Genomic DNA, 13464 nt, shown 5'->3' with positions numbered 1-13464 from the left:
CCTCTGACATCGTCTTATTAATCGTTAGCTTACTATGCAAACATGACAAGTGAAATCTCCCGCAGCAAGCTTAAACATGTGAGAGGTTGATCGCGCAGAGAATCGCTGAAATTATGTGAGTGCGTGTGTAAAAGTAGCAGGATTTATATTTCAGTTCTGCTGAGCCAAATAAGACAGGTCGGGGTGAAGAAGTGACAGCCAAAGAAAAGCTTACCACAAAACGGAGAAGTTATGACAAATGAGACTATAAGGCAAAAAGAAAGTGCAGCTTTATGGTTTCATGGACAAAAGAATTTCTGTGGCTGCAATATGACGAGCTAAATAACCAGGGCTGCACATAAGTGGTCCGCAGGTGCGCATTCGCTGTCAAAATAAAAAACGCGCACAAGGGTTAGGGTTAAATTTAAAAACTGTACTTTTGAGTTAAAATATATATTTATAATTTTAATAAATGACAAATTAAAAAGGCATGAACATTTTTTTGTATCGAAAAAATATCGAACCGTGACACCAAAGTATCGAACCGAACCGAACCGTGAATTTTGTGTATCGTTGCACCCCTAATATACAGGGCTCTAGAGTGCGACCAATTTGGTCACAAATGCAACCAAATTTTTCAGTGGTGCGACTAAAAAAAACAAACATTTGGTTGCACCTGTGAGACCAAATGTTCGGGTAGCAAAAAAAAATAAAATAAAATAAATATGCAACCTTCCCTGTGGTCAACAACAGACACACATTTTGCCCCTATCGTGGACTAAACCAATCAGAGATAGTCAGGGGCGGGACCTCTCTGAATGGCCGTGGTCCAGTTGAAAGTGCAGGTGGAAGTGGGAGGTGAGTAGCTTGAATAAAGCGATATCAATTCATTAAATCCTGACTTTTAAATATAACTGTGTTTTGCCAGAAACGCCACAAAACCATTTCAACAACAACCAAACAGCAGATGAGAGCAGGTACACGGATTCTACACAAAGACGTAAACACAGAGCGGACCGACGCATCAGAATCAGCTTTGTCTTTCTCGGCTTTCTCACCCGACGGACCGTAGACGGACACGCTGTCGGAGCTTAGCGATTCTGATGCGTCCGGTCCGCGCTGTGTTTACGTCTTTTTGCGCTGATTCTGAGCTGCAGGTTTTGTCTCTCCAACCAAAATTCACCAAAGAAGCAGCAAACTACGCTTCACATTTGATCAATGTCGTCACAAATTTTGCTGTTTTGCTTCCACGACTATTAAAATCACACTTTATGCACGGCTAGCTCTCTCTATCTCTTTCTGTACTTCAAGAACAGTTTCTCGTCTCCAATCTCTGTTTTCTGTATTATTCATTCGCTTATTGCCCACCAGTCTACCGTTGTTTACAGTGCTGTGGCTGCTGTCTTTTTCTTTTCTTTTTTTCACTTTTTTCACTTAAATGACCTCGGACAAGAAAGCCTGTTTTTTCTGTTGTTCAATACTGAAGAAATTGAAACTTTATATGCAGAACATTGTAGAATATTTTTAAGGTTATCTGCTATAAAAAGCCAGACCAGGAAAATCTCCTTCATGTTTTTCTGTGTTTTATTCTCAGTTACTTTCACACAAAGGCATCTGCTGTGATGTTCACAATTGTGATGAAGTCAGTACTGATAAATGATCAGAATTATAATATTTCTGACTGTCTGAGGCTAAGTTGAATCGAATCGGGACTTTGAAAACCGGAATCGAATGGATAATAGAAATCAGTGATGATACCCAGCCCTAGTGAGCAGCCTAGCCACGACAGAAGTGGATGTAGCTGTAATAGGAAAAGAACTATTGCTAACTTTTCTGTTAAGTTAAGGCCTGATCCTTCTGAAATTCATAGCCAGTACTCTGACACGGTGTCATCAATCTTTGAATGCTGAAAAAGCACAGTGTATCCAGAAAAACACATTATATTATATAAATTATTATACAATTTGTGTGCGCCTAACTTTTGTGCCGGTACGCCCATGGCAAAAAGTTAGTCTAGAGCCCTGATATATAATAATGAGAAGTTTATTTCCCTAAAATCTTTGTTGCATGAGCCTCATGAAGTCTGGGTCTTTAGAAACACCCACACTATGCAGTGATTTAGAAAACTACTGCAGTATTGGCACAGAGTGTCTGCTGGTGCAAAGTCTTTAAATTGAAAACTTAAAAAAAACAAAAAAACATTTTAAATTACATTTAACATCAGACACATCAAATATTGTTTTTCAATAGAACACAATCTCAACCTTCCCTACACTCACACACAGACATTACTAAGCCAGCTTCTGAATCATTTTTGTTTTCTTAGTTTAAAATACAAAACAAAAGAGGACAACAGCCTTTTCAGTCACACAGCAACATGTCATCTGGCTGGGGTGACTCCAGCCACAGGCGAGCGCTAAAGACGACCTCACTAACACACAAACACAAAAATGTAAAAAGCCTTTCAGAAATACTCGACAGCCTTTTTATTCACACCTTCAACAGCCCGTGTTAAATGAGTCATTTCCCTGAGAGCAAAGATAAAACACCTTGTCAGTCTACTGTATCATAGCACCGCGGGGGACACTTTTAGAATGATGGCTTCATCATGGTTCCCAGATACACAGGCACTCACTTCCCACTAAATAAAGCTTAGATGGAGGAACTTACTGGGGTGATGTGGGTCACAGAAAGGCAACGGGTCCCATCGTTTTAACAACAGCACTGACCTTTATGTTCGAGTCTAATTTAATATGTTTGCTCGTCCCACAGAACGTGCTGCTTGAGGAGTCAATAACATATGAAAAAACACAATTGTGAACAAAGGAGAGACAAAAATAAAACACACAGAAGGAGATTCCCCTTTCTGAGCCATTAATAAAACAATGTAGCTAACCCTAACAGAAGCCTATGATACTCTGCAGACCCTTGAAATTAATTTGAATGCCCTCATCTAATTGCTCTTTATGCGCCAGCCCATCAGCGTGTGTGGGATTGCATATAAAACTGTAATTGAACGGCAGTGAGGTGGAAAAAGAATAACTGCTTATGACACTATTAGAGTGCAGTCAAAATCACATTTGATTATTGGCTCAAAAAGTTTGAATTTGCATTACTACATATTATTGTGATCTTTGGAAAAACAAGCAAACAGACCCACACAGTAATGACAGGCTCATGCTTAAAAAGCCAGATTCATTTTAGCACAAGAAAATAACATTTAATTTAAACTGCAACAGTCATTGAATGAAAACAAACCATCCTTAAAACTAACATCATTAAAAATCAAATCAAATTGGTGGGCATTGGGGGGGGTGGGGCTTGGAGCCTATCCCAGCTACCATAGTGCGACGGGCAGAGTACACCCTGGACAGGTCGCGAGCCTGATGCAAGGCTAACATTAAACTAAAACAAAATAAAATAAATTAGGGGGCTCCACTATAGGTCAGCTGGTTGACCAGGCAATACATATGCCCCAACAAGGGTCTGGGCTCCATTTCTCCCCACACAATTTCATCTGGCCCCACCCTTTCTTCCTACTTTGGATAGTACAGAGTAGACTGCAGTCTAATAATTCTACAATGCCAAAAAAGAAATCTTAAAAAAACAACTAATTGAGAAGTTATCTCTGCTAAGTGTAGTGCTGAAGAGGCTACAGCAGCAGCCTGAGTAATGAGTCAACATCACCAGTGACCCACTTGCCATGGCTATACTGGATCCATTGTCATGCCTTCCTTTGGTTCCTAAAGACCTTGGTGATACTCTTCATGATCAGCTCCTCAACATTACCACGGCCTATTAACCCAGTTAGCCCGAGCACCTACTATTCCTCCTGGTAAATTAGCGCACGGCCCATATGTGCCTGGCCTGGTGTGACAGAGTGATTTACCAATGTACAGAAAGTAAACCAGCCCTGAGAAAAGGGCTTTGGTAAGCACTCTCAGTGCCGACCCCATCTTGAATTGGAACATTATGAATGAGACACAGGCTGTGGAAGACAGAGGCTCGTGGTGTCTATCTGTTTATATGTGTGTTTAAAATTGCATGCATTTCATGCTGTGATGTGGGCTTCCTGGCATATTTTTCTGCTGATTCGGCCATACTGCATACTCACTCATTCGTAGTAACTAGGACATAGGGCTAGCCAACAGAACGGGGACACCTGGAGTGATGGTGTAGAATCAACAAGAGACTCTGTTCGTTCCGCTGTGTTTGTCACACTGATGAGAAATTCTGTTTGTATTTGGTCGTCTTGGCCATTTCAACACAAAAACCAGAGCTTAAGCTTAACAGTATTAGCTTAACTCTGTGCCATCTTCCACTTCATGTTAGGCTTAACTGTAAAAGGTTAAAAATCAAACACGGCACCCCGTAAAAGAAAACAGTCATTCTAAGACAAAACAGATTTTGTACTGTTGCTATGTAGGCTGAAAAAAACTCATCACGAGTCATTCAACAGGCGTCTTTAACCCAGTTAACACAGGGCCAGTCTTGTCTCAGATAGACAAAATGATAGAAACTAAAAGAGAAAAACGAATTACTGACCTGCAGCATGTAAATGTGGCTTTGCTATAACCAGGTTACTAGAATGCATGTGAACATGTTCTCTGATTTCTCAGAGTAACCTGATTTATCCAGATATAACCGTTTCCTGTTTGCATATAAACAGCCATCTCAGTACAGAACTACTGCGTACCGCTCCTCTACTACAAAGTGGAAAAAAAAAACATTTTCCACATCCTATTTAACAATGTCACACAGTACAAAAGGGACAAAGCTGTCTGTCATTTGGCATTGAGAAGCTCAAGATTATAACCTCATATCATCTCAATCATCAACATCTGGAAAAATCCTGGTGTGGAGGATCATCCCTTGCAATTAGGCCTGGGTCTCCAGTTCTAACAGGACAGTCTTCAAAGACCACACAGTCATCAGCCTGAAGGTAGAAAGACTGAGATTCTAGACCACAGAGTGAGAGATTAGAAACCTGACGTTATGATGTGACGTCTAAAGGCCCCTGAGAGAACTTCCAGCGGAAACAACCAGAACTCTGATGTGTTCCAGCAAACTCAAACTTTTTCTGGCAACGCGTTGATTACAACTCGGCCACCTTGGGAACTCTGTCTGCCACCCAAAAATGAAAATCAAGTTGAAGGATCACCGCTGGAGAAGATCCAGTAGATGAAGGCACAAGTGTCCACTAAAACCTAAAAATAGCAAAATGCTCAAAACAGTCTAGAGGCACAACAACAGGAATATGTTAAAGGAGAAATCAACCAAACCCAAAATCAGCTAAGGCTTTTCATTTTTGTGGGCCCAAATACTGGATCAGACCTTATAAATCTAGCAAACACTTCAAGAAAGCGAAGGAAACTCAGACAAATACAGGAGTATTTCCTTTGTGGTCTTCTGCTTTCTCATAAGAACTAAAACATTCAACAACTCTCTCGGCCGAGGAGGACTCAATTTAGCACAACTTGTTTAGTGCAGTGGGTTCAGCAAACCTTTACTTTCCATAAATCATATTCATTTCATTTTGGTTTCACTCCATAACCTTCCCGCCTCACCTGCAATGACTCTATGCCCTACCCGTGAGGCTCGCTAAACTTCAGGAAAAAAGCACACATGCAGTGTCTCTGAGAGAATTTTGTACTACAGATGCATCGAATCAGGAATAAAATTCTGAGACTCTCAAAAATCCAAATCAAGGTTAGGACAAACATCCTCTGACAGCTTTCAGTCACAGTTAAATATTCAAAAACTGCAGGACTGTGTGGGTCTAGTCTGACATGTATGTGAACAAAAGCATCAAGCAACCAGCTGTCATCAGATTCTCATTCTGACTATGATCGCTGAATTAAAGCTTTTAAAAACTGAGCCATCAAAACTTTCTCTCGCTTACATCTGTTGCACCTCCATCTGGTCTCCACGGTAACAAGATCGAAGGATGGTCTGCTGCTTAGCGTCCCACAGGTGCTCCTTTAGGAAACCCCCAGCCTTCACTGCTCTCTCCACCAAGTCCTTGTCTCCCAGCACAGCTCCGACGCGAGCGTAGGCCGACAGCATCAGGCCTAACAGGGAGAAAGTAACGGTGATGTCGTTGAGGGTGAGTGTATTGAGGTCACCAAGTAATAAAATGACATACTCACTGCTTAGGTATCAACATGTAGCCCCTGCCACACTTCCAATTTAGTTATCCCCCCCTCTCTCCTTTGAAGTCCCCCTGTTCCTCCTCTTGTCCCTATCTGCATCCATCCTTCCTCCCGCTTTCCCTCCACCCGTCTTTTATGTAGTAAATCAAAGCCTAGTGAGTGCACAGCCTCGCCTTCAAAGTTTTGCAGCAGAGGACAGGTGATTAATGGCAAGGTTTCTTCATTAGAGAGGAGACAGAGAGTCTTGCGTCTAATTGGAAAGTTCTCAGGATCGCCGAGCTTCATTACCTCACTAACACACACTGTCTGAGACGTCAGCCCCGGGAGCCAAATTCGTGGGTGCACTTGTGTATGTGTGCTCTCTTGTAATTAATCGAATCTGAGACAATGTGCAGGACAAACAGTGCTAAGGAGACATCACATTAATCCCAAATGACAAGTGTCTGTAATAATCTACGCACACTTTGACACTGCAGAAAAACGGCGTGCTCGTGAATATGAGCGGTATTTACTGTAAATATATGACAGTCTGATAAAATTGCTTGTGCTAACTTGACATAATCAGAATCAAACTGTCTTGTTGAGAAAAGAAGACGTGCTCATAATCTATCAACTAATATAATGTAAGGTGTCTGTTTCCGTTGTGGAATTAATGGTCACATTGTGAAACATCCCACAGAAAAACTTCTCCTTTCTGGCACGCTGTGTTACACTTTTGATCATGTCTGCAACCTGAATCCCTGATCAGACAGATCACTGCCTCTGATTACGAGGCTGAGCTGTCTATCGATACTTAGCTAATCCAGCCAAAGGATCGATGAGCTCATGCCACAGCCGTGCACAATTTACAAGACCCGCGACTCCTCCTGTGTTAATGGTCAGAATTTAATCAGACTTACACACAGTGATCAACTTATTGGTCTTAACCCAAACTGTGCCCAAAGGTCAACATCACTTTTGTCATTTTGAGGCAATAAGCTCAGAACTGTGACCGATCGTGAAACGCTTGAACTACTACGTCACTGACATTGTTTTTTGTGCATGTCCTTCATAGTGACATAGTTTGATGTTTAAAGTCACAGCTTTTCCAGTGGTGCACTCTAGCACTGTTACCTAAAGGTCGCTGTCCAACTTTCTCCTGCAGCATGGAGGGAGACACAGTGCAGGTCCAACAATAAATAGTAACTCTAAGTTTGAAGCTTTATATTAAATTAATGGCTAAACTTTGTATGTAACAACAGATGACATTTGTTGATTTGTGTTAAGAAAGAAAGTGTAGGTTGGCAGTTACTCTGTGGGACAGATGAAATTCAGATGAAAGGCCCCTAACTCACCAGTCACACAACACTAACTGACCAATCAAGGTAGGAGCACACAAATAACTGTGTTTACTGCTGTTTTGGGAGGTAAAATTACTGGTTTTGTCAATGGAGTCTGACTGAGTGCACCGCCTTCTCTTCAGGTAAAAGCCTGGAAATGTCCTAAACATAAAGTACACTTAAACAGATATTGATCCCTTTTTGTGGCTGAAATCCATGTTGGCGCTGACTGTGTCCTCAGCAGTACATGGCTATAGTTTCTGTGCTGTGTGCTGTCTGTTTGAGTTTCTGTCACTGGCATCTACTGAAGAAAACAAACTGACCGTGGATCACAACCTCAGCCAGCCTTACTTCAGATAAAATTATCTATCCCCAGCTAAACAGGCAAAATTACTTCTGATATCTCAAATTTGGTTTTGTACAAAATGCAGACATATGTATTGGGTATCACCACTCTAGGAGTGTTTGGTCCATTTAAGGTACAAAAAAAAAAAAGATTAAAGGACTAAAGAGGGGGGCTGAGAAGGGAGTAAATTTTCTATCGTCCAAAAAATGACCATATTTAGGCAAATTTATGAGAACAGGAAGTTACTAAATGAATTTCTAATTATTTCTCATCTTATCTTACAGAGCTCATAGTGCTCCAATAATGCTCTGCATTTAATCATTAGTTATTACTAATCTGTGGCTCACTTTCAGTCTGTCTTTTGTCCCATCTTCCTCCCCTACTCCCAGCCAGTCACAGCAGATGGCCGCCCTTCACTGACCCTGGTTTTGCCAGAGGTTTCTTCTGGTTAAAATTGAGTTTTTCCTTCCCACTGTCGCCAAAGTGCTTGTTCGCAGAGGGTCGTCTGATTCTTGCTTTATTCTCTATTATTCGTAGCTTCTTTACTTTACAATATAAAGATCCTTCAGGGGACTGTTTTGAGTTGACAGCTATATACTGCTCCTTAGTGGAGAGCATGCTCTCCTGCTGCCTGGCTGTTTAGTACCCAGGGGCCACAAAAGAGATCAGGAAGGCTGTACAGAGGGTAATTAACACCACCTCAAAAAAATCACTGGCTGCCCTCTGCCACCCTTTGAGCCCATCACCAGCTCCTCCCATCTCAGGAAAACCAGATCTATCACAGGTGCACCCCGACCACCAATTTCCTGCCCCGCTGCCCTCCCGCACCTCCAGACTTACAAACAGCTTCTTCCCCTGGGCCATTCTCACATGCAGTCTTTTCTTTGCTCTACATCCAAGCACTTTGCAACTATTTTGTTCTCTATTGTGTGCCTTTCTCTTGTTTTGTATAAATCCCTCTTGATTGTATATATTTCTCCTGTTTGCTATTTATTCCTGCTGTGTACAGTTTAGATTTTGCTCCAGCACAGTTGGTGTGGAGCACCCACAATTTCGTTGTATGTGTACATTAACAATAAAGGGCTATTCTATTCTATATAAATATAATTGAATTGATTAAAAAAAAAAAGAAAACAGGAACAGGTTTTCACAAACAAAGACTTGTAGTGTGCCCAAAAAGGATAAAGTGATTTCAGTGACACTTCACTGTATGAGTGCAAAGCTAACACAGCTGAGTGTTGCACTCTGTAGACGGTCGCAGCACATTCCTCTCACAGTCAGCTACATATGACTTATTAATGTGTATTATTGCTCCAGGTCTGCCTCGTTTTAATAAAAAAGAACTTGTGGTCTGTTGACGTCCTGAATAAAATGATTGAAAAAGGTGCTGTTGGAGTTCTAAAAACGCTCCTCATGAGTTATTGATTCCAGAAAATGGAAAATGTGAATTTCTTCCCTACCTAAACCTGAAAAGTAAAGCGATATAGTTCCTTGACTAAAGTGAACGTGTGTTTTTAGTGGTCTTTTGTTCCCTATAAATTTGCATACATTTTTAACACTCAGTGGCCTTAATATATATAAAGCTGCACCATTCACCCTCAAATGTTTTTGTTCATATCATCAAGCCCTATTACTGCTGTCACTCATTACGATTACTCATCTATTAAACAGAAAAATCAATGATGCTGAGCCTAAGAGCCATTTGAATGACTGGAAGTGACCATTTCAGTGCTGTAGTGTAAACTTTACCATTCCAGGAGGCCAACATCTTGGTGTCCAGATGAGGGCGTGGCCGACTCTTTCTCACTACGGCCATTTTGGCTCTGGCAGAGGCCAGGAGCTCATTGACTTTCTCGACAGTGATGCCAAAGCGAGCAGCTGTTAACTCGACTGAATAACGCACGATCAGCACATTCTGGCCCTGCAGCTCCCCGTGGGGGTCCTGGCAACACACAGTACAGGGAATAAGAGGGTGTTCACACATACTGATCCACACTGACTGCAGCATTTTTCATGTTAATGGTCACTGACACTATCAAGTCACCTTAAAGTCCTCTGTGACTGAAGTATAATAAACCATTATCATTCTGTGCATATTCACTTTCATTCATTGAGCAAGACCAACACAACTAGAACAAAAGTACCTGTTCTGGAGCAACATTGCCTTGCTCTTTGACCCCATAGTGATGCATAAAGATGTCAGCCAGCGTAGCATTACCAGCGGTGCCCTCCACCACGTCTGGTAAGAGCTCCCGAACTTCAGAGGCTGTCCACACGCAGAAAGCCCCCTCTCGCTTTTCTGGTCCCCCCGAAGCCGGGACAGAGTCTGCATCCTCTGCACTGTAGAAGCCCCCAGACTGTTTCAGAGAACGCACAAACACACAGAGAGGGCAGGAGGAGGGAGAGGTGCTTTTTAAGGACGAGAGACAAAATGCACTGTTGTAGATCAGTTGAGAAACATGCAACAGTATTCACGACACTCTTTCTGTTGCTGTGACATGATGATGAAAAACAACTATCTGAGAACATGAAAAAATTATTTTAGACACTGAAATTTCACAAACGCATTAATTCGGAAAGCTTCGGAAAGTAAAAACACATGAAAACCTAAAACCGCGGCAGTTGGTTGGAGGAAAAGCAGGACGGTTTAGCATCCTTTTCCTAAAATGAAGACTTAAACACTGCACTGCTACTGCACTTTTTTAAGATCATAACTGGCCTATTAATGTGGTTGGGAAACACAGAGATTTGCCAACCACAAAGTTTAACAGGGTTTTAATAGATCTACTGTAAAAAACACATAATGACTCTCAATTAATTTCAACCCCTATGATGCAAGATAAATCAAGCTTCAGGTAGTTAAAAAGGAAATACAGAGACTGAAGATCACTGGGACCCACACAGCTCACAGGGAACCAGCTGAAGTAAAAAAGTACTCCAGTAATTTAGCCTGAGGACAATCACGGAGTCTCCCTCACTGTGGGAAGATCCCACCCACTGTATTACAAAAAAGCAGCATGAAGTCTGTAGAAAATGATCTTTGCAGCACCAATTCATTAGCCTGTAATTGCATAATAAATCTTAGGGAATATTATTATTGCAACAAGTCTGGTTTTAATTGTGTGCCCAATTCACTTCTGTCGCCTCATTTAACAAAAGGGGGGGAAAAAAGGCTTGACCCTTAGACGAGAAGCAAGAGTTTAAGAGGCTATTCATCAACGGGGTCCCACCTCGTGACCTTGAGGATGCATGAACAAAAAGAATCCATAGAAAGGAACTTAATACAGTGTTGGCTTTAATATGCCTGTGCATTGATTCTCCAAGTCTGTGAAAGATGTCTTGACACATGCTCAATCATGCAGGTAAGAAAATCCCCAAAAAGTTTTTTGGGACTGTAGAAAGATAAACATGGTTAGTGTCATAAATATCTCCCTTAGCTCCACAGTGTAGGGGTTTACACATTTGCTCAGCTGGAAACATAAATCCTCTTTGGGGTTATATCAGGAAGGACATAAAAGCTCTGCCAAACTAAACCTTTAAAGTTACCTGCTGTGATGACCCTTCATGCCAAAGAAGCAGCCAAAAGAAACTATTTCTTGTGAAATAGTTTCTTTATTTGCTGATTTACAAAACCATCACAATGACGGTGAAGTTCCCATTACCACAAAAACAACACAGCAGTTGTGCACACAGAAATGGCAGACTCACCTTGTCGCTCAGGTCTCTGGAGACGTAAAGCAGTACATCCTTAGCCACTTCTGCAAAAAACTGCTCACCTGAAACCTGGAAAAACAGAAACGCACACAAGTCACCTCCCAAAGCAACATGATTTAACCTTAACATGACCTCACAGGTACTGTCACGTGGAGTGGTCTGTGCAGTATGCAATGAGAGTTCTATTTGTTTGAGTTTGTATGTTTGTGTCCTAATTAGGGTTTGTTTTTCAGTCTCTGACTTAAAAGCAGGCCAGCCCAGCAAGCACTCACGGGAAAACTGAAAACTATGGCATTCAGATTCTTAAGTTGTTTGCTGCATCATAACTCAGTGCTGCCCACTGCAGTGAAAAACACTGTCAAGTGTTTGAAGTGATGTACTAAAAACAGTAGAGTACAGTCATTTTGACTGAGGGCTAAATAAATAAAATGAAAGTTACAAAGTACAGTCTGACCACTCCTGGATTTTTAGGACCTATGTTGATACAGACTTTGAGGAAGCAAAAAAAATTCCAGCATTACATCTACAATACTTTTTTTACTGTACTATATTAGCGATGTGTGAAACCACTTGAGATGACTAGATGTTTAATCACTGCTGCCCTTGATAGTGATCATCAAAATTACTGCGTAGTTTAAGAAATTCATCCATTTCTTATTCAATTCTGGGTCACAGGGCGCCTGACCCTATCCCAGATGTCATAAAGTGAGAGATGGCGCATTTGCCGCATTAATTAATTTTTTTTTTTTTTTTTTGCTATGTCTGGTTTTATTACTATGTGCATATTAGTATTGTACAGCACTTTGGTCTACCAGGTGTGTTTTTAAAGTGCTAGATAAATAAATAAATGATGATGAAAGAAATCTGTTATCACAACTCTTTGGGCTCAAACTGTAAGAAATAAATGTGTAAAATTACAGAATATGTTCTGGTAGGCCATTGCCCAAACAATAAGCCTCACAATAACAGCACATGTGTTGTCACTGTGAGTGTTTGATTTGACTCTGAAACAAAGTAAATGTTTGCCATCTCTTATGCTGGAGATTTTAGGTTGGGGGGTAACATTAATTATGCAGACAAGAGAGAAAGATCAGAGCTAATTACACTGTCAGATACACAAACAGCCACACAGAGACAATTGCACACACCTGGGAAGCTGTTATGTAGGCAACAGCCAGCTGAGCCTGGTCGTACAACATCTTCTCAAAGTGAGGAACATGCCAGGAGGAGTCTGTGGAGTAACGATGAAAACCCTGAGATAAAGAGACATAAAGAGGGAGGCTGCTTAATTTTACTCACTAAAATTAGTTGAAAGTATCAGTACTACAACATAAGTATATCTGACTTGAACTAAAAACACGATTATATTAAAGAGACCAAGAGTACATCTGTGTGTTTTTGTGTCTGACATGAACAAACCAGGCTTGCACATTAGAGAAGCACCACTTCTGACAACATTCTGACAACTTTTTATTTAATTTTCTTGTTACTTGATGAATAAAATGTCCTAACCGTACAAAATGCCCTTTGTAAGAGCTTTCCTCTACAGTTTTGATTCAGTCTGTCATGCATCTCTATGACTCGCCACTGCATTCTGTATGATTTGATGGGTTGGGCATCACTGACCACATGCACAAAATAGCACTAACATATTTTGGTTTTCTGGGTAAACTTCCAGGTTGTCTTGGTATCCTTGTCTGTTCGAGCACAAATGCCCTTTTAAAACTGCTTTTTTGATGAGTTCTGACAGATGTGGGAAAAACAGCATTTTATTAAAACACACCTAAACTTAAACATGCCAGTTTCTACTAGTGAATTTAAAATGATCATAAAATGGAATGGATTGAAAGAGACCTGTGGATGTTTTTCATGAGAGGCTTCTAATATTTTATGTTATGGATACTTGTATATAGTACGTTATGCTGCAGACCTCACAGAACAGAGCAGGCCTCAA

General features: G+C 41.0%; 2 protein-coding genes across 3 annotated transcripts in view; one reads left to right on the top strand and one right to left on the bottom strand.

Annotated features, from left to right (window-relative positions):
- The window catches only part of LOC101477581 (uncharacterized), a 95581-nt gene that overhangs the window by 960 nt on the left and 81157 nt on the right, over positions 1-13464 (top strand). The gene's annotated exons all lie outside the window — the stretch shown is intronic.
- spata20 (spermatogenesis associated 20) overlaps positions 1-13464 on the bottom strand; it is a 57001-nt gene that overhangs the window by 40480 nt on the left and 3057 nt on the right. For both annotated transcript variants that reach the window (XM_076887260.1, XM_076887259.1), the window contains 5 exons: positions 12659-12763; positions 11505-11579; positions 9941-10153; positions 9546-9738; positions 5882-6050 (listed from right to left, as the gene is read on the bottom strand). In XM_076887260.1, the coding sequence (XP_076743375.1) occupies positions 5882-6050; positions 9546-9738; positions 9941-10153; positions 11505-11579; positions 12659-12763 (755 nt within the window). The remainder of the gene's footprint in view (positions 1-5881; positions 6051-9545; positions 9739-9940; positions 10154-11504; positions 11580-12658; positions 12764-13464) is intronic.

The sequence above is a fragment of the Maylandia zebra genome, linkage group LG8 (genome assembly GCF_041146795.1).
Source record: "Maylandia zebra isolate NMK-2024a linkage group LG8, Mzebra_GT3a, whole genome shotgun sequence".
In the NCBI taxonomy this organism is placed as follows: Eukaryota; Metazoa; Chordata; class Actinopteri; order Cichliformes; family Cichlidae; genus Maylandia; species Maylandia zebra.
The sequence above is the reverse complement of the archived record's forward strand: the minus strand, read 5'-3'. Positions and strand labels throughout refer to the sequence as shown.